We start from the raw sequence: 20,354 nt of genomic DNA, 5'->3' as shown, positions 1-20,354 counted from the left end.
CTTGGCAGTCAGCCAGCAGCAGCAGCCAGGTCCTGAGCCTTGCTCAGCCTGCTCTGAACTCAGCAGACCATGTCTTCTAAAATTTCCAGTGGGTTTGCAGAAAGGAGGAGAGCTACCTGGAGAAAAACACAGTGCACATTTTGGCTGGCTGACAGTTTTTATTGTGTGGGAACACAGCTGTGACTGCATTTCAGGGGAGAGGTGGTCTCCTCTGTTCACTTACACCTATGTTAGGCACAAAGGGACACAATTCCAGTGCAGACAAGGGTCAGGGCAGGCCTGGGATGGATGATCAGTCAGAGGCTGTGAATAAGTCTTACCCCAGGCTGTCACAAGACAGCAGCATGTGTTGACCCAGACTGGGAGGCTGCTGCTATAACGAGATCCTTTGTGGTTAACCAACACCAGAGACTGCACAGGCTAGATGTGCTCCTGCTGCAGGGGTTCTGTGTCAGCAGAGCCAGTCTGCCCCAATGCCACCTGCACCTCTGCTCCTGACTCTTCACAGCAAGCTCTGGCTGCAGAGCAACCCCTCCCTTCAGCCCTGCATCCTGACACCATAAAAAGCAGAGATGAACTGCAGTGCCCAGTGTTTCTGCAAGGCTTACATGAGCAAATGCACAATAAATCAGCAGCTTATTTAATTTTTTTTTCACCCCCGCCTTCGCAGATGATGAGGTGACCGTGGGGAAGTTCTACGCCACTTTCCTGATCCAGGAGTATTTCAGGAAGTTCAAGAAGCGCAAAGAGCAGGGGCTGGTGGGGAAGCCCTCCCAGCGCAACGCGCTCTCCTTACAGGTGACAAGCGGGCCCCGAGCGGACAGGGGTGGTACAGTAGAGACAGGTGGTCCCACTTCCCTCTTCAACCATTCTGGGGGTTGCAATGGGCTATCCCTACCGGAAAGGAGTTCATAGACACCTTGAATTATCATCCCAGTCCTTTTGGATAAATACCTGTGTACCATGGGCTCATAATCCCTTCACTCTGGAAGGCACAGGTGAGGCATAATCATAATTTATCAGTCTGCCAGTAATATTTGAATTTGGGATCCTTTGGACTGGTATGAAGTGTCCTACAGACATTTGCTTACTCCCACATACATTTGACCCATTTTGAGGGCATGTTTCTAGGAGACAAAATCACTTAAAAAGTAAAGAGCATACCTGGATGCCAAGGCCATCCAATGGACAGTATGGACTTTAAGGACTGGGATTTGTTCCCCACTGTGATACATGTTCACTCAGCAGATTACCAGGCTGTGTGACAGAAAGAGAAAACCCTGTTGACTGCACAAGCAGTGCTATCTATGTCCCTTGAGGATACATTGAGAAAAAAGTGTGGCTCTGGAGTTTCAGCAAGCTGCAAAGTGTTGTGATGTGGGCACAAACACAGAGCAAGGCCTCAGTACACCCACAGCTTACCACCCTGGATGGACTCTTTGGAACAGACTCCAGTCAGTGAGGGGTTTGAGGAGTTTGAGGACTTAGTCGGTCCAAATGCCAGAAGCTTTGTTGTTAAATCCGTATTTAAGCTGCCGATTAAAAAGAAGAGATTTTCCGAAGCACCAAAGTACATGGTTCAGCTGGAACTGTGGCTGCTCTAGAGCTTCTGGTTGTGGATCTGAGAACCCAGAGCTGAAAGCACGCAGACCTGCTTAGTCAGGCCTGTGGATTTATGTCTATGTCCTGCTGTGATGAAGCCAAGGACAAGCAACAAACATTCCTTGTTTTGTATTGCCAGGAGTTTCTCTCTCCCTGAGGTGGAGATGCAAGAACAGGGTTTGCTGGTGTTTCTCTAGGAGCTGGGGGTGCTGTGTTGACTGAAGGGGCCCCACAGTGTTGAGGAAGGAATGGCAGTGCTGCTGTCTCTCCTGTGCCCACTCGGAGATATGAAGCTCTACAGTTTGCTGTTTTGCAGGCTGGGCTGCGCACGCTGCACGACATCGGGCCCGAGATCCGACGAGCCATTTCTGGAGACCTGACAGCTGAAGAGGAGCTGGACAAGGCCATGAAAGAAGCTGTTTCTGCTGCCTCTGAAGATGATATCTTCCGGGTAGGTTCTGAACAAGTTTGCGAGCTGAGGCTGAGCTCAGAGTGCTTTGGAGACAAGTCCAGGCATGCAGGAGCTCTGGTGGCTCTGGGATGGACCTTTCCCCCCATAACAGGGTCTGCTCCTCAGGTTTCCCTCTGTCAGAGAAGCTTTAAGGCGATGGTGAAGGAAAGGAGTCGGTTCTGATGGAGGTTTTTAATCCAGAGTTTTATTTCTGGCCCAGAGGCCTCTGAATGCAGCAACAGCTCCAACAGAACTCCCCCAAACGCGTGGTTGCTGTTCCTCTTAACCCCAGGGAGAGGGGAAGGGAAGGGGTAGGGAGCCGCCAACCAGGTACAGGAGAGGAGGTCTTAAGGGACAAAGGACACTTGGATGGCCCAGTGCCCCCCCCCCGCCCCCCAGGGGTAGAGGGCATCCTTTGAATCTGCCAATCACTCCACACCCTTCTGGAATTCCAGGACTGACAGACAGTGCTCAGCAGGGGTCAGGGAGGGGAAAGGAGAGGTGATTGATACACCTGGGAGGGAATCTTCAGGAAGGGACACGAGGTTCTGGGGTAAACCCCGAAATCACAACGCAACAACATTCTCTTTTGCTCATTCTGTGTTTCAGCTGGGCCCTCCTTGTTTGGTAGATCTTACTAGAAAACAGCGGTGGACCTAGGTCCTAAGTGAAAGGTCCTAGAGTCTTTGCACAGTTTTATCCCAATTCCTTCTCTCTTTCTCTCAAGGGAAACTTCTCACTGGAAGATTCCTTCATGAAACCTAAATTAAAGAAAAGATCAGTGCAGCCATCTTGCAATCTGCAGAGCAACAGCCAGGCACAATTTAGTGTTTTGTTCACTCCTTTCAGTGGCACTGGTAGCATCCTTCCAAAAAGTACACAAAGACACAACAGAACTCCTATGGAAGGGGAAAATTTTCTGAGCAACTTAGCTCAGAATTTCATTCCTGTTTCTTATAATTGTTTTCTTTGGTAACTTTTCCTCTCCTTTGGCATTTTCCTCCTTTCTTTACAAAAATATGCTGTCAGTCCCTTTCATTACCCATCTAAACAGTACATAACTGGCTCATTAAATTTCTCTTCATTTCTTCTTCCAGGTACTTAATGGTTTTTGGTGCTCTTCTCAAATTCCCCCTCATATCTAAATGTTCCTTTGTAACTGCACTGGGAAAACGAGACAGGTTCTTGCATCCATACCCTGTCCTGGACTCCCAGGACTGGTGGGAGGTGTGGGAGACATACAGCTGCCAGTCCTCTGAAATCCCAGCCTGTGTGTAGCCAGTCTCTGTGACAGAAGTCCTCACACTGCCTTCTGGAAGAGACAGCACCAGGGCCATCATGCTCACTTTGGTCCTCATTTTTTTTCCTTAAGAACAGTCTAAGCAGGAAAACGCCAGGGCCCTTGCACATCTCACTCACAAAGGAAAAATCCTTCCTGTTTCTCTGGCAGAGAGCTGGAGGCTTGTTTGGAAACCATGTGAGCTACTACCAAAGTGATGGCAGGAGTGGGTTCCCCCAGACATTCACCACCCAGAGACCTTTGCACATCAACAAGTCTGGCAACAACCACGGCGACACCGAGTCTCCATCTCACGAGAAGCTGGTGGACTCCACCTTCACTCCCAGCAGCTACTCATCTTCAGGCTCCAATGCCAACATCAACAACGCCAACAACACTGCCCTGTGTCGCTTCCCCAGCCCACCCAGCTACCCCAGCACTGTCAGCACGGTGGAAGGCCACGGGACACCCTTGTCACCCACCATATGCGTGCAGGAGGCTCCCTGGAAGCTCCCCTCCAAAAGGTAAGTGTCCCAGCAGAGAGGGAGCCAAGGGAGCAGGTGTGGGAAGGTGCATGCAAACACCAGAGCACTGCTGCCGAGCCAAAGTCACTCCCAGGCATTGCCCAGCCTGCAGCCTGGATTGAGCCCTCTGGTGCTCCACTTGTGCCAAAGCCCACAGATATGCACCAATTGGCCACTGCAAAGCACCAGCACTCTTACTGACCAACACATGTGATTTCTTTGGGATTTATCAGGAAGAAACCTTTGTAAAATCCAAAGGGAACCTTATTTATCCCTCTTCACCACAGGGAGGTGTTTTATCAACTGGTAACTGAAGGAGACTGCTCTTCATGTCCTAATAGCCCAATAGAGAGCTTTGTTGAAGTCAGTGGGTTTTCATTTAGCAGGTCACATCCCTACAGAGGTCACCAAAGGCATTCTGGGAGGAGGGAGGCAAGGTTTTCAGAAAAGAAGTGAAGAAAATCCCCTTCTCTGGAGAGTTTTCAGGCTCTCTACACACAGATGACTAACACAAAAGGAGTATAATTTTTCTCAGTGGGGGATTTCTTTTAATACTTTCAGAAACAGCAGGAAAGAGGTGGATTTTTTTTTTCAGTGCAGAGAATGAACAGTGTGAAAAGGTGGCCAAATGCTGCCCCCAGAAAGGACAGAATAGGACAAAGAGGCAGAGGAGCTTCAGTGGGTGCAGAATTGCCCAAGTGAAGAGTCCTGTGGTTTTTCTATTTCATGCCTTCCTGAGGGAGGCCATGGGGAGTTGCACAAGATGTGTTCCCTCTGCCCTCCTCCCTGCTGAACTCGTGCTGGTGTGACACTGCTAACAGGGTGTTCTTTTCTCTCCTTGCTTCCCTGGGCACGTTCCTTGCTTTAGGACACATTACTACGAGACACTGGCACGGTACGTGTTCTTCATACCCCTCTCATCCTGCCTGGCTGTAAGACCCACTGTCTTCATCCTGTCCAAACTCCAAATTCCCATTAATGCTGAATATGACCTCTCCTTTTTGGTGTCAGTAGGGCTGGAATAGAGATACTGAGCACCATGACAGCTCCAGAAAATACTCCCCACTCGGGGCAAGTAGTGGTCCATGTTCTGGCTATTTTCTCGATTTGGGGTTTTTAGAGATTCTAGCTGGGGCTCACACATTTATACATCCTCTGATCACAGCACAGTGAAGTACACTCTGGCATGTCCATGCAAAAATTCTGTATGGTTTTGGCTAAACACAGACAGTTGAACAGGAGGAGATGCCAGGTACTGATTTTGTTCCCCTCTGCACCTCAGCAGTTTTACTTGCCTCCCATTTCAGAGGAGGGTCACTGCAGCACTGTCCTACAGGCTCTTTCACACAATGCATACCCACATTTCTCCCAATGGTTTTTGCTTTAACCACATGACAAGATAATGTTGCCCCTCCAGAACCTAAAAGGTAAAAAAAAAAAAAATATGCCACCTTGCTCTCTTCTGCAAATGTTAGTAAGAAACTGAAATAGTTTCAACTACCTCCATGTCCATACCTCAAAGATTCAAGCTACCTCCAGATTTTACTTTACTCCTTAGAAAAAGCAAAGTCCAAATGAAGCGAAATTCGAGTGCTGAAATGTGAAACAGGAGGACAGAGAGGAGGCAAGCAGGGAATTAAGGGCTGGCACACCTGAGACTTTGAACAGATCCTGCTGAATTCAGTAGAAGCACTCTGCAGTAAAAAAAGGGACAAAAGGTGGAAAAGCCAGCAAGGATGAGAACATGACCAGGAGGCAGAGGGCAGAGCTGGTGCAGACTGAGGGATGTGGGAGGCAAAGGCCACACATGACAGAGATGAGAAGGTTGCTGTGAGTGTCCAGGAGGCTTCTCTGAAATCCATAACCAAGTCTTTGGCAACAAGGGAAAAAGCTTATTCCTGAGAGCCCATCCCAGATTTTACTGTGAGTTCAGTGAGATGTATCACTGGAAATGATCAGTGTGATGTGCACATTCACAGAGTGCAGGTAGTCACAAAGGACAAAATACATTTACAGTATAAGAAAGAGGACACAGACAAAGATTGTTGCCTTGTATTTGTGAACTCTGCAGCTCTGTTCAGTCATCGATTTTCCTATGAAGGCTCTTCAGCATTATAATAAACTGGGACAGATGGAGCCTGTCATTCTTGTCTTTGTAACAGGTTGTCTTTACCATCTCCATATCTTGACTTGTCTTTTTTGCTCATTAGCTCCAGTTCCAGAGACAGCCAGCTGGCAATTGTTTGCCAAGAGGAAGTGTCTCAGGATGAGACTTATGATGAAAATTTGAATGAAGACATTGAGTACTGTAGTGAACCAAGTCTGCTCTCTACCGAAATGTGAGCTTTGCAGCTTTAGTCAAGGTGTTTGGGTGGTTCTTTAATTAAGGGGGAGAGGTGGGAAGAGGTGACATTTTTCTACAGAAATTTCAATTTATGGGAGAAGGTCAGAAAATTTTAGACAACTCAAATATGAGAAAATAATTCTAGTTCAGCCCTTGAAGTAACATTGGAAAGGTTATTTTTCACCTAGATTTTCTTTCTCTGAATGAGATATCTTCAGGGCTGCCCCCCACATTCACTTCTACTTCCTGATGTTCCCAGAGCTGGTTTTTAGAGTTCTCTGTCTCATGGTCTCTTGTTCCTGCTCCTGGACCAATAATAGTTTGAAGCTAGCTTGCTCTTGCATCCCTTTGCTAGCATGACCTTCCTGGCTTCCTTGCTGGAAGAGGGGCTTTTTCTGCCCAATATCAGCATTCCTTTTCTAAATCCCTCTGCTCTCCTCCCCAGGCTTGCATACCAAGATGATGAAAACAGACAACTCACTCCACCAGAACACAGCAAAGGAGAGGACACCCGGCACTCTCCCAAGAAGGGGTTCCTGTGCTCCTCAGCTCTAGGTAAGCTCCCAGCAGGGCTGGGCTGGGTCTCCTCCACCTTGATGGAGTTCCCACATGTCCCTGAAGGAATCCCAGCCTGGGTGTTGCTGTTTGCTGCATGCAGCTCATGAGAGCAGGAATCCCAGGGCTTGCAGGCAATCCTGATCAGACACATGGCTCTGCTGGCTTCAGCAGATGAACCTGTGGCTGTTTGGACAGTCCCTGGGATGTGTTTGATCAATCCTGCCTGTGAATTAGGACAGTTTATTTGAGAGCTGTAGACTCTCCAAACAATCACCAGGGAGTCACTGAATGGGTGAGCCTTGAGCCTACAGTGTTCTGCTCTGTGTGTATTCAGCAAGGAGAAATGAGAGATTGTCTCCTTTGGCTGCTGCCAGGAGCACACTGAATGTCAGATTAAGTTAATACAACATGCAATTGCCTTCTGCTCTAATTGTACCTGGAGATTTTCAAGTGCTTCACTGGGAGATGAAACCCATGAATCATAAGGTTTTATGAAAGTATCAAGAGTCAGTGACAAAATGAACTCTTAAGTATAGCATTTTTCAGCCTTTTTCTGAGTATTGGTGTGGTGAAAAGGGGCATTGAAGGGAGAAACTAAAAAGAATTGTGTGTATAAAATACATTTTTACAGAATAACAGTGAGAGACTGGTAGAGTCATGTTTAAAGTGAGGCTACTGAGCTTTCACTGAAATCCTTCAGGATGCTTCACCGTTCTAACAACATTTTCTTTATTTCAAATCTTAAAATATTAGGCAATGACAACTTCTATATCTATCTGTAAGGCAGTCAGCCCTTGATACAGTGCTTCACCAACTACATTCTAGTGAATATTTATATACTGATGTCATACTCATTTTAGTAGTTGAGTTTTTTCTCTAGAAAGAGGAAATACTTTTAACCTGCATTGTAACATTCATTCTCTGGGTTATAACATATTTTCTCCAAGCCTGAGAGGGCTTTTTCTCAGCAATCCAATATTATAGATACTTACTATTTTCCGAATTCTGATTGCTTTTCCTTCTTTAGAAAAATGTCAACAAAATGAAGAAGACCACAAAATATTTTAGTGTGCCATGAATCTTTAATACTGAATTTATGTGCCATTTTTCAGAAGTAAAGCACTTGATCATAAACATACTTTTCAGTAGTTTTAAATTTCTCATTGGGAGTACTTTTCTCATATTTAGAGAAGTAAAATTTAATATAATTTTATTAAATATATTTAAAAATATGAAAATTATATATTATATATTATATACTATATACTATATATTATATATATATTATAATATAATATATTACATATATTATATGTGATATATTATATGTTATATATTATATAATTAAAGTTTTCATAGTGAGTAAACAACTGTGACTGTTTCAGCAGCTCCCTCTAAAATGTTTTTTTCTCTCTCCCCTTCCTTTCAAATTCCAAAAATGCTTCATTTCTAAGTCACCTTCCATTCACCAGTAAATTCCCCACTGATGGATTCAGTTGCACTTGACCTTGCTATAGGCACAGTCTCACAAAGTGTGGTGAGCCTGGCAGCTGAGGGACACAGATCACATGCAAGCAGGGTGCCAGTGTCACCTGAGCAGCAGCACAATGTCCCTGCCTGCCCAGCACCAGAGTCTCAGCTGTCACATCCTGCTGAGGGCTCTGCCTCAGCCACAGAGGTCTGAGAGCACTGCACTGCTTGGGAGGGAGATCAGCTGCACGTGCTCTAAAGGAGAAAAGTGTTCAGAAAAAAAGTGCTCAGAATCTGCCTTGCAGCAATCCTCCCTTGCAGCAATCCTCCCTTGCAGCAATCCTCCCTTGCAGCTTGCTTGGGAGGTGGAGTTGATTGGTTTGTGATGCCTGAGTGCTTTCTGTAAATACATTTGCTTTGGAAAGGGCTCAGTGTTGAGGGGAAGAGCCTGAAGTATGTGTGTTTGCTGTGTGTCCAGTGGGACTGCACTAAAAGAAACTGAAAACAGATTTCCTGTAGTGTGTTATGAGTGATGGACACGTTGTGTGTGTTGCTGTTTCAGGTCGAAGAGCATCTTTTCACTTAGAGTGTTTGAAAAGACAGAAAAACCAGGGTGTGGATGTCTCACAGAAGACAGTCCTGCCTTTGCATCTGGTCCATCATCAGGTGAGTGTTAATAACCAGACATGGCCCCTGCCACCTGCAGTGCCCCCCGGAACATCCCAGCCCATGGTTTAAAATCCATTTGGGATAGATTCTCACCCATACCAAAGGCCCAGGTTTTAGCAATCAGGATTTTTATCATTCCCAGAATGCTACAGGAATATGTCCCTTGGAGTCAGCCACAGTTATCATTGTCTGATGCTCATGAATGAAGAAAATTCTAGCAAAAAGATGAAAATAACTACCCACATTGCATGCTGCAGTGCAATTACACTGCCTTTGATGGCAGTATGCACATGAATAAAGTGTGCACAGTCTATTTTAATATTAATTAAAGGTAACCAGTAAGTGTAATTAACCATTTTAAAACACAGACTGATTACATGTCATCAATCAGCTTCTAAAGCCCTTTGTAACTGTGTTCAGCAGCCTAGCAAATGCATGCCTAAACACTACTGGATGATCAGCCAGCTGTCAGGCTCCAAAGGAGAGCTGTGTCTTCTGGTTTGATGATGTCTCTTTTTGTCACCATAAAAGAAACAGGTGCAGATGGCAGTGCCAGCCTTGCAGGTGTGGCATCCTGCTCTGTGCAGTCCCCCCAGGCAGGGTAGAATGGCCTTGCTGCTTCTTGAGGCTGCCACAGAGGCAGAAATGCCACACAGCAGGACTGGGAGGAGTGAGAAGTCTGAGGAGTGAGAGAGGGGTGGGCTTGAGGCTCCCTGGCTTTCCCCACCTCTACTTCCAGACAGTTATCCTTTAATTCTTGAGCTCCAGAAAGCAGTGGTCTGCAGAGAGTTACAGCTGTGGCAGGGACAACCAGAAAACATGTTGGAGCAGGGAGGGTTGGTCAGGAAACAGATTCCCACACTCACCACAGCAGCAGCAGCCCTCCTGAGACTTCCTCCCTTCCCATGGCAGGCCAGGCAGAGGGAACACAGGGAACATAGCCCTGCCAGCCCACACAGCTGACAGAATCACCTCCCTCCAAACCTCTTCACCCTTCCCCATCCCACCATGCAGCCCAAAACCTGGAGGGACGGGGCTCTGCCCGCACAAGTGTCACTCAGCCAGGCTGAAGGGCTACCCTGAAAGAGGCATCTGGCTGCCAGCTGACAACACTCAGCAATGTTCCTGTTTACAAAAATATTAACCAACAACAGGACCTAAAATAAGACCACAGAATGGAAAGATTGCCTCTGCTAAACCTAATGGATTCTGTTGCTGTGAAGGCTTGAAGAGGTGTTCCCATGGAATACCTGTACATCATGATCAGTAAATGTGTTCAGCTGAAGTTCAAAGCAATCTTACAGAGCTTCCTTCACCTTCCTGATAAAACATTTTGTGTAAGTTTCTGGCAACAAGCTGGAAAATTGGTTCTATTGTCCTGCCTGACAGATCCAGGTCTCTCCTTGAAGTCCTGGCAGTTTAAGGGATGTGCTGAGGCCATCAGAGCCTGCAGGGTATGACTTATTCAGAAGTTTTAAGGGCTTTCTTCCTCACTGAAATTTGATAGGAGTCTGACATCTAATTACTGAGAAAACCTCACTGAACTTGCAGGTGACTAAGAATTAATTATTTTTTTCAGAATGAAAAATTATTTTTTTCTGACACTGAAGTCACCAGCACAACATAATTATCAGTTCCCAAGGACTTCAGTGGCAGATGGACTGAGCTTCACTGAACATTAGGTAGCTTTAAGTGAGCTAATTTAAATTAGTCAGTTCAACCCCACTGTGGTCAGTGGAGGGAAGAAGCATCACCAAAGGGCAAATTAAGTTTAAATCTTGTGTAAGTTATGTCTTTGAGGCAGTGTTTTCAGGCAGGCATTGAAGAGCAGGGAGGCTTGCCAGTGCCTTTCTGCACAGTTAGCTTAGACTAAACACAGAGCTTTGCCCCAGCCTGAACACAACACAATCCACACCCTTTTGTAGTTTCTATGCATTTATTTCATTGCTCAGCCATGAGCTCTGTGAGATGAGTTCATGACTCTGACAGTCTTGCTTATAGAACAAGGAAACAGTCACCATCAATAAGGCATCACATCAGCCCTGTGCAACAAGAGGAATTCATTTTAAGAGGAGGCTGAATGACTCAGAGGTTGTGTATATGATTACAGGTAGGACTGGATGGCTGAAAGTATAATCATCAGATATTGATCCTCCCACCAACAGCAGATGCCTAAAATCCAGTGGTGGATTTCAAGCTATTGCCAACTGCACACACATCTAAAATTCATATCTGGTATCTATCTCTTCAGGTTCCTCAGGAGACACTTAAAACAGCAATTGGCAATAAAAGCCTGTGCTGTGTGTGGTATCAGTGGTGGGAAAATGACTTGCTGTCTCCCCCACTGGAGAAGAGGTGGTGTTTCTGGGACAACTGTGGGGAATGGGGCTGCATCCTCCTGGCAGTGCTGGGACAATGGGGCTGCATCCCTCCTGGCAGTGCCATGGCAATGGGACTGCATCCCTCCTGGCAGCGTCGTGGCAATGGGACTGAATCCCTCCTGGCAGTGCCATGGGGATGGGGCTGCATCTTCCAGGCAGTGCCATGGGAATGGGGCAGCATCCTCCATGCAGTGCTGTGGCAATGGGGCTGCATCCTCCAGGCAGTGTCATGGCTCCCAGGCTAAAGAGCTGTGGTTCTGATAATTTCCAATCCAGTGCTTGGCACTAGCACAGGGCACACCATTTAAAGGAAAGCTTGCAAAATGAGTTTGCAGCACACATCCAAACCCTTGAAGGAGCTGGCAGCTGTGTTCACAAGCCTCGAGACTCTCCAGGCCTTTCTCGGATGGTTTCTCCAGCACCTCCTTGTGTAGCCACATTTCTCTTCACAGAGAAAATCTGAACTTCTGAGAAAGGAAAAACAATTCTCATCTCATTTGCTGTGCCTGTGTTGTGCCAAAGAAGAATGCAATACGGAGATTGTTTACCCAGAGTGATGGGGTTTTGTTTCCTTGGCCTGTCAGGGCCAGGTGTGTGTGTGAGTTGGGACTGTCGGGTGACAGTCACGAGATTCAGGCAGTTGTGTGCAGAGTTGAGTGCTTGGCAGATTCAGTTTAGATGTAATGTAATAGAGTGTAATGTAATACAGGATAACATAGTATAATAAAGTAATTAATTAGTGGAGATGGAGTCAGATGCATCATTCTCTCCCCCTCATCGGGGGCGAAAGTACCTACTATATCCTTGTTCCAGCCCTGCAGTCCCTCGCTCACGCTGTCCCTCTGTGTCCGCAGGCACTGGCAGTGGCCGGCCTGAGTCCCCTGCTGCAGCGAAGCCATTCCCCCACCACCTTCTCTCGGCTGTGTGCTACGCCCCCGGCCACGCCCTGCAACCGGGGCTGGCCGCAACAGAGCATCCCCACGCTGCGCCTCGACGGGGCGGACTCCTCGGAGAAGCTCAACAGCAGCTTGCCGTCCGTGCACTGCGGCTCCCGGTACCCCGAAAGCGGCGGCAGCCCCAGGAGAGCCCGGCCCGTGTCCCTGACCGTGCCCAGCCCCACCGCAGGGAGCAGCCGGCAGTTCCACGGCAGCGCCAGCAGCCTGGTGGAAGCGGTAAGAACGCACGGGCACCGAGGATGCTGGGGCACGGCCAGCTAGGAACATGGCCCTGGAAGAGCAGGGCGGCAGATCCGCTGCTGCTCGCAATGCCGGGAGTAGGAGAGCCCTTTTCCCGGGTTTAGAAGCATGAATGGGAGGAGGAAACACAGCAGTGAAGAGGGTTGTGTTGGAGGTGCGGCAGGGTTGGCGCTGCAGGGTACTAACATGTGTCTTTGTGTTCTGGTTCCCCACCTGCTTTTGAAGGTCTTGATTTCGGAAGGACTGATGCAGTTTGCTCAAGATCCAAAGTTCATTGAGGTCACAACCCAGGAGCTCGCAGACGCCTGCGACATGACGATAGAAGAGATGGAAAATGCAGCAGACAACATTCTCAATGGTAACAGCAAGCAGAGCCCCAATGGCAACCTCTTGCCTTTTGCTAACTGCAGGGACCCAGGGCAGGACAGTGCAGGAGAGGAAGAGGAAGAGGTGCAGAACCCGGATTGTAGGATAAGTCAGGAGGAGCTCAAGGACAGCAGGATTTATATCAGCAGCCTGTAGTTGCCAGGGCTGGAAGCGATGCTGGTTTTTTATTTGTTTCAATGTTCCTAATGGGTTTGTTTCAGAAGTGCCTCACTGTTCTCGTGACCTGGAGTAACCGGAACAGCGTTCTTCATTCATTTCTGTTGGGACGAGTCGCAGAGTTGGGTGGTGTAAGAAAGCTTTTCAGGAGCGGATATAACCCCAGCACGTGTCCATGAGGGAAGAGTGAGGAGGAGGAGGAGAAGAAGAGGAGGAGAGCCAGCTCCCTCTTTTTTTCAGTCCCTGCACAAGGAACGACGGCTGCCTCCGGAGCACGAAGGGGAACCTCAGCTTCCTGTGGATCGCCCTAGCCAAAAGGACCCTGCGCCAAACGGGTGTCTTTCAACCTTGCTTGTAAAAATCATTTTGCACATGTTCTGTATGAGCCTCACCGTCTCCATAAAGCCAAGGCCCTTTGATTCGGAAGGAGAGGAAGACTTCTGCTGTGGATTCCCACACGGCCACGGGGAGGAGGAAGCAGGAGAAGCCCGAGGCGCGGCCCAGCCCTGCTGAGACTCCAGCAGCGGCCCCTGCCGGCCAATCAGAGCTCGGGCGGTCACTCGCCAGCCAATCCGAGTTTAGGCGGTTTTCTGCTGGCCAATCAGAGCTAGCGCGCCAGCTGTGCCAGCCAATGGGAGAGCAGGCATGGCGGCGGGGCTGAGAGGCCGCCAGGCCTGTGCAGAGTTCTTCTTGTTTCGCAGTTTGGTATTTTCTTGAAAGCATGTTGCAGTTTTTATTTTGACTATTTTATTATTATTATTATTATTATTATTATTTTGAGGGAGAAGGGAGTGTTTACAGCGTTTTGTAATCACCTACCTTTTTTGTTTTGGTTTATTTTCACCTTTGCAGATGTTAAATTGGTTTGATCATGTTGTATTATTATTTAAACCGGGGTAGGGGTGGTTTCTCCATTGGAATTTGGTAGAAGTATAATGATAGATGAGTTTTGCCAACCATTATGTACACCGAGGATTTGTAATTTTATTTACTAGCAACTGAAACCTTTTGTTGTTGTTGTTTTATAATTTAAAGATAGTAGGCAATGCACTTGATATAGTCTTGCACATTTGAGTGATTGATTTGGGTTCTTTTTAGTGCTAAGTGTATCTGTGAGTGTGGGAGCAATAGGAGCCGAGTGTGAGCGCATGTGTGTGTGCGCGTGTGTGTGTGTGTAAGAGCAGTTCTCCACGTCCTGGTTTGAGCTGCAGGAGATCTGTATCTGGGGCCATTCGAATGCAAAAACAAACCACTGTCTCTGCTTTCGAAAAGGGAATCAGTAACTTTGCATTTTCTGTTCCACAAGATATGCAAAAACAATGCAATAATATTAATTTTAAAATAAAATTGTAAGTTGTGTCGGCATTAAAACTGTATAGAAAAAGAAAAAAATTTACGGGGGTGGGGGGGAAACAAAAAAAGAAAAACAAACCAGAAGACGTTACGCTTTGATATATTCCGTGTGATGTTTTATTGCATTGATAATGTTTCTGTTGAAGAAACCGTTATACTTGAATTCAGGTCAGTTTCAGTATTTTTCAAATATTTTTTTAAAATGAATTGCAATTGTGCCAAGCAAAGATAATGAATTGAATTAAGTTTGTTTAAAAAAAAAAAGAAAAAAAAAGAATCACTTCTTGTATATTTTGCTGCATGTCAAGTGAGTCATTTCGTATTTGGAATGTGCCAAGCTTTACCTTTGAACTTTTAAGTGCTTTTTTACGTGTGGTTGGGGAAAGGGTACTACTTTTTTTTTTTTTTCCTTTTTTAATTTGTACGATGAACAAAGTGTACCTGGTGTAAGTAACTATTCTGCAATCCACTGACAGGTTGAACGTTACTGATTTTGCATATCTTGTGTTCATTTTCCTTCTTCCTCACTCCCTTTTAACGTGCACGATGACTTTATCGGTAGAGAATCTTTCTTCCCAAGACTGGGACATTTTATTCAGGCTTTGTTTTCTTTCCTTTTGCTCAGTTCCTCTAAAGGTCTCGTCCCACTCAAGGGTGACAAGACCCCCAAAGCCCATTTGGCAGATCCATCCTACACGTTCAGCTGGCACCAGCAATTTAAGGAGCGGGGCGGAAAAAATCTGGCTTCGAAATTATTTTATTAAATAGCTGAACCCTGATCAGTTTTAGCAGGATCCTGGGATAAGAAATGCAAGAATCAGAACAGTTGGCAAAGTAAAGTTACCTAACCCTGGTCTGGGCTGAAAGCAGAGGGAGAGAGCTGTGGATCTTTATTAGGAGAATTGCTGCAGGCTGGTCAAGATGCAGGTGCCAAGTGACTTTTTGGTGTTCCTATGCATGGTCTCAATCCTCTTCCCAGACTTTAGTGGAGGGTACTAAGTCACAAGACATCTGGCAGCACAGCATGTCCCAGCCACAATTCCTGACGAGTAGGTGTGAAACTCTCACACTGACGGTTGGCCCTAACCCTGAGAGAGGCTGAAAAAACAGGCAGGTATTGTTAGATTTTATGCAACCGGTTTTTGTCTAGACTACTGCTGGGTTTTTTTCCCTCCTCAGGATGATTCACAAACTTGCAGATCAGTTCTGAGGTGTGATCTGACTCAGAGCTAAACTTTGATTCAAATCTTGAGCTTCTGCAGATGTCCAAGAACACCCTTCACTGCATACATTGATTACATTATTTTTGTGACACTCTTGTTTTTCTTCTCAATTCTCTGGGGCACAAAGGAGAAATAGCAAAGGGTATTTTTTGTCTGTACTCTTTGAACTGGCCAGTATCAGCTCAAGATACCTTGGAAAAAACCAAATACTAGAGAAATATGAATCCAGTTGTACAAGCATCTGTCATCAAAGTCATAATTCAAGGCTTCCCTGGAGAAAGTGACCAGCTGGTGTGGGTCAGTCTCATCCTTTCATCCCTGGTGCCTGTATGGAGATGGGCACACACGTGTGTCTCCCTGTGAGTTTGCTGCTGCTGCTGATGTGCTCCAAAGGAACTCGAAAGGGAAGAATGCCCGTGCCTGGCTGTTCCTGAAAATGCTGTGTAAGGGCTCCCTAACTCATTTTCTTTCACTGCAAAGTCCATCTGACCCTCCCAATGGAAGACAGGGGTTCTTCACTCCTGAAAAACAGTGCTTACCTAAATTAGTGGTGACAAGGAATATTTTGGACGCTTGACAGCCCATCTTTTAGGATTTTTCTTGATGGGAAGGAAAATGACAGGAAGGACTATGCCCCAGGCAGTGAAAGATATTGCTCCCTCGGGGGTCAGGGCCTATGGCCAGGGAAAACCCCACTCTCTCCTGGAAGACCCCATAGGTGCTGCAGAGTGGAAAATGTATGGCTAGCAGAGAATGCAAATGACTTCTGCAGTTTGAGAGGTAGGTGTTAAATTTAGTAATTGCTGGTGCCAGCTGTGCAAACTTCTCTTTCTGGGGAGGGTGGCTTTTTTTTCTATTCTTTTCATTTGAGGTACTTCCAATGTGCACATTGTGACAGGCCTGAGCAAAGAGCTGCTGCCTCCTGCGAGTGAGGCAGAGTCTGGGGGACAGTGGGAAGGAGGGGGCAGGTTTAGCTCCTGGAGTGTTTCCCTGTGTATGGGAGTGGATGGTGGGTACAATCCCTGTGCTGTGGATGGAAGCTTTGAAGGAACCAATGGCTGAGAAGTGGCGTGGAAGGAAAGAATGGGGAAAATGATCTGCTGTTTGCCTCTGAGCATCTCTGACTCGCGAGAGGACACTGCAGACTAAAGACATTTCTTATAAAACAACAAACCTCCTCCCTGTATCACTCCTGCTCATTAGTCCAGACAGTACTGGGTCAGCCACATCGGGTGCATTTCTTTTTTTCTTCCCTATTTCTGTGTGGCTGACGTGATGGGAAAGCAAGTGGAACTCATGATCCAGAGCTGGAGTTTCGTTGTCCACAGACCTTTTGTGCATCATCTGCCTCTTCAGCTGGACATGTGGACGATGATGGTGTGTAGATGCTGCTGCTACTGCAGGGGTCCCGCCTGTTTTCTTGCCCTGCCCACCCCACCCCAGCACGGAGGGACAGCCAGAGAGGCGCCATGTACAGAACCGCATCTATTTCTGCTTTGTTTTCTGACTCACAACCCTGCCCCAGTGACTACGACGACAACAACAACAAAAAAAAAAAAGGGCAAATGCATTTTTTACATTTCTTGATAATTTCCAAAGCAATGTATCATTGCTTTCTTTAGACTGACGCCAATATAACAGTTGTATGGGTCTCAGCCAGGCTCCTGTGTCTTTTCTGCCTGAGTTTCAGATTGCTGTATGAAATGTATGCGCGTTTGCACACAGACACAACCAGACGAGGTGGCAGCACCCAGAGCCCGTGGGGGTTGGTCACCTGTGTCACAGGTGGAGTTGGAGGCCTTGCTTTGTGTGAGTAGATGAGAAACCCCAACCCACTGGTCCAGGGAGCTGAAGTGAAGCAGCCCTACTGAGACAGAACTGAGTATCCTGAGATACATCCATGGTCCTGCTGTGACTGTCCCCACAGCAGGGGCACTGGGGGGGAGAGCAACACTCGATGGGGAATTTGGAGCACAACAATATTGAAGCAGAATCCAGTTGGGGGTTTCTGGTAGCAGTGATATTTTGCCAGTTCTCATAATGAAAACTGTAGTGCATATAAAGAAAACACTCCAGGCCTTTAGAAGCCTCGATTCCCATGTTGCTAACGTGAGGGCATTAGAGGCCAAGGAGGTTGTATTGATGCAAAGGATGTGGAAAACAGAATTGGGCCCTGAAAAATTTAATTACATCTTTCTCCCATTTATTTTCTTCTTCAAAGGAGTCTAAGAAATACAATCCTCAATAGCTGCACAGGGTTTCTTTTTTTCTTCTTTTGAATGTTGTGAAACTTTTAAAGTTTTACTCTGGGTGAGCAAGCCCAGGGATGCAGAAAGTTTCCAATGGGATCTCAGTCCGTGGAGCTTTTGTCTCTGTTCCTGCTTTGTTTCTGGAAAGCTGAAACCACTCTGGCCTTGCTGCTACAGCTCCCTGAGGTTGGGTGGGTGAGGGCAGAAGCACAGCAGGAGATATGTCCTGTCTGAAGACAGATTGGGCTCCAATTGTTTTCAGAAAACTCAGTAGCATGACACTGGAATGAAAAAAAAAAACCCTCTTCTGATACAAACTTTAGTGTTCTAGTTAAATTCTCCATTCTTCTCCTCCCCCTTACGGGGAGCTTAACACTTGAGCATAAAAACCAGGCCTTCTTTTGGGGCACAGGGCTCGACTCAGTTGCCTAAACGTGGGTGTCCACTGCCATTTGAGATACCCTACAGAATCCTCTGCCAGGTCTGCCACAGCTGGTGGGGAGAGGCACAGCTCTGGCCCAGGCAGGGCTGGTGTCACAGAGCCCCAGAGGACGGCAGAGATCTCAGGTGGCAGGGGACAATTGGGCAACTTAATCAAGTCCCTTTCTAAAGGGCTAATTGAGAGGAGCAGCACCAATGACTGATGTAATGAGGGAATCTTCATTAGCATTACCAAGGGCTTAGTTAGGCAGGATCAGGAGCTTGTCTCCACACTCCCATGCTGTTGTTTTTCTGCCCCGTGTCAGGCACTCTGCCTCCACTCCTGCGGCCTGAAGTTGGCAGCGCTCTGCCTGGTCCTTTCCTTAGGCCAGGATTAGAGGCTGCATCCCAGGCCCAGGGGAGCTGGGACAGGCCCAGGCAAGAGCAGGCGTCACTCCACTGAACCACAGATTTTTCTGCCAGCATTCCAATAGCCCCTTTCCAAAGCTTTTTCCTATTTGAGACAGAACCACAAACTCAGACACCATTTGCTGGCATCATCATCCAGGTGATTAAATACCTGTGTTTTTCTGTTAATTCTTTCCCAATTAGGCTGAAATGCTTTCAGTATTTTAAGCATCCTAAGTCAGTCTGTTCCCATCTCAAGCACCTAGGTAGACTGGCAGCCAATACTATCTAAGCATCATCAACTTTATGATTGCTCATAGAAATGATTGTTTCAAGCTTATTTAGTCTTAACAGTTTGAATGTGGGAAGATTTTGGAGGAGGAGGAGTGACATTGTAAATATCTCTGACAAACATTGCTGCATCACACACAAAAAAAAGGGGAGATACTTATAAAACTGCCTTAAAAATCAATTCTGAATGATGAATCTCCCTCCAAACAATTGCCGCTTGATAGAGCAAGGGATGAGTCACTTTGGGTGAATTGTGGCAAGAAGTGGTTGGAACTAGTCCGGTTTCAGGAGTAAAGTGTAATTGAGGAGCTGATCTCTCACTCAGTCTGAATTCACATCAGCACCAAGGACTGAGCACTGCAGGATCCAAAGGGTTTAAGGTCTGGGGGGTACTGTCTGTGCATGGTTTGGGTCTGGCCCAGCAGGTACTGCATACCAGTGTCTCCCAGTGACTTCAGGGAAGATGGGGTTCCTCAGCACCTCTTCAGTTCAGGCCCTGGAACACCATTTCCTGCTCTGATCATCAGCTATAAATGTTGATAAATATAAGTGTTTTGCCTTCATTTGAATTGCCCAGAGCTGTAAAATGACCTCTCTCAAGTATAAATCAGTCCAGATATAAACCTCCTCTCCTACTCTTCCCTACGCTCCCCGCCCACCTTCCCAGCCCTCCCTTGCACCTCCACCCAAGCCCTTCCCTGTCTCAATTCTTTACCTCCTTCCACACTTTTATATCTAGTTTTCATGAACCCACAGAAATGCTTTTGTAAATACTGCTGTACAGTTTGTAACCGTCATGTAAGCCTGTCATCAGTGCCAGAGTCCGTCTTGCCCTCTCGCACGTTTTAAAATCAACAGAGGAAAGTTAGAGCGAATGGCCCTCAGTGAGCTATAGGGTCATCTCTGTGTGGGACAAATGTATATTCCTGTAAGATTGCATTTTTATCTAAGGAATGATGTTATTTTAAAATTGCTAATAAATTTCTAAACAATGTCCAGATTTGTTCAATATTGTAAATGGTATCAAAACTCCTTTGACATTGCTCCCTCCTACCAGCAGTGGCTGAAAATTAAAGACAGCTTCCTGCAGCCCCTTATTTCCCATCGGTGGCCCTGCTGCCATTCAGGGGCTCTTGTCCCTGTTTAAGGGGCTGCAGAATGGTCTGGACAGCCACAGCCTGCCCCACTAAACAGCAGCTTAGGAAATCCAGCCGATGTCTGTGCTGCTGTCACCACAGAAATTCTGCCGTGTCACGATGTCCAGCGTGTGACTCATGTGCAACCACACGCTTAACATTTTCTCTACTGGATTCCTTCTTACCAAGCACATGCAACAGAAAATGAATGCCCTCAGCTTAAATACAGTGTAATTAGTATATACATAAGCCATGAA

At 46.7% G+C, this 20,354-nt stretch overlaps 1 protein-coding gene across 1 annotated transcript in view; it reads left to right on the top strand.

Annotated features, from left to right (window-relative positions):
• The window catches only part of CACNA1C (calcium voltage-gated channel subunit alpha1 C), a 416,271-nt gene extending 396,316 nt beyond the window's left edge, over nucleotides 1-19,955 (top strand). Inside the window, exons 41-49 of the mRNA XM_066550899.1 lie at nucleotides 671-798; nucleotides 1,919-2,053; nucleotides 3,504-3,856; nucleotides 4,725-4,751; nucleotides 6,067-6,195; nucleotides 6,646-6,755; nucleotides 8,791-8,894; nucleotides 12,133-12,450; nucleotides 12,700-19,955. Of these exons, the coding sequence (XP_066406996.1) occupies nucleotides 671-798; nucleotides 1,919-2,053; nucleotides 3,504-3,856; nucleotides 4,725-4,751; nucleotides 6,067-6,195; nucleotides 6,646-6,755; nucleotides 8,791-8,894; nucleotides 12,133-12,450; nucleotides 12,700-12,996 (1,601 nt within the window). The 3' untranslated portion in view covers nucleotides 12,997-19,955. The remainder of the gene's footprint in view (nucleotides 1-670; nucleotides 799-1,918; nucleotides 2,054-3,503; nucleotides 3,857-4,724; nucleotides 4,752-6,066; nucleotides 6,196-6,645; nucleotides 6,756-8,790; nucleotides 8,895-12,132; nucleotides 12,451-12,699) is intronic.
• The last annotated feature ends 399 nt before the right edge of the window (nucleotides 19,956-20,354 follow it).

Source organism: Molothrus aeneus, chromosome 5 (genome assembly GCF_037042795.1).
Source record: "Molothrus aeneus isolate 106 chromosome 5, BPBGC_Maene_1.0, whole genome shotgun sequence".
Taxonomy (NCBI): domain Eukaryota; kingdom Metazoa; phylum Chordata; class Aves; order Passeriformes; family Icteridae; genus Molothrus; species Molothrus aeneus.
Note: the sequence above shows the minus strand (reverse complement) of the source record. Positions and strands in the feature narration are given on the sequence as shown.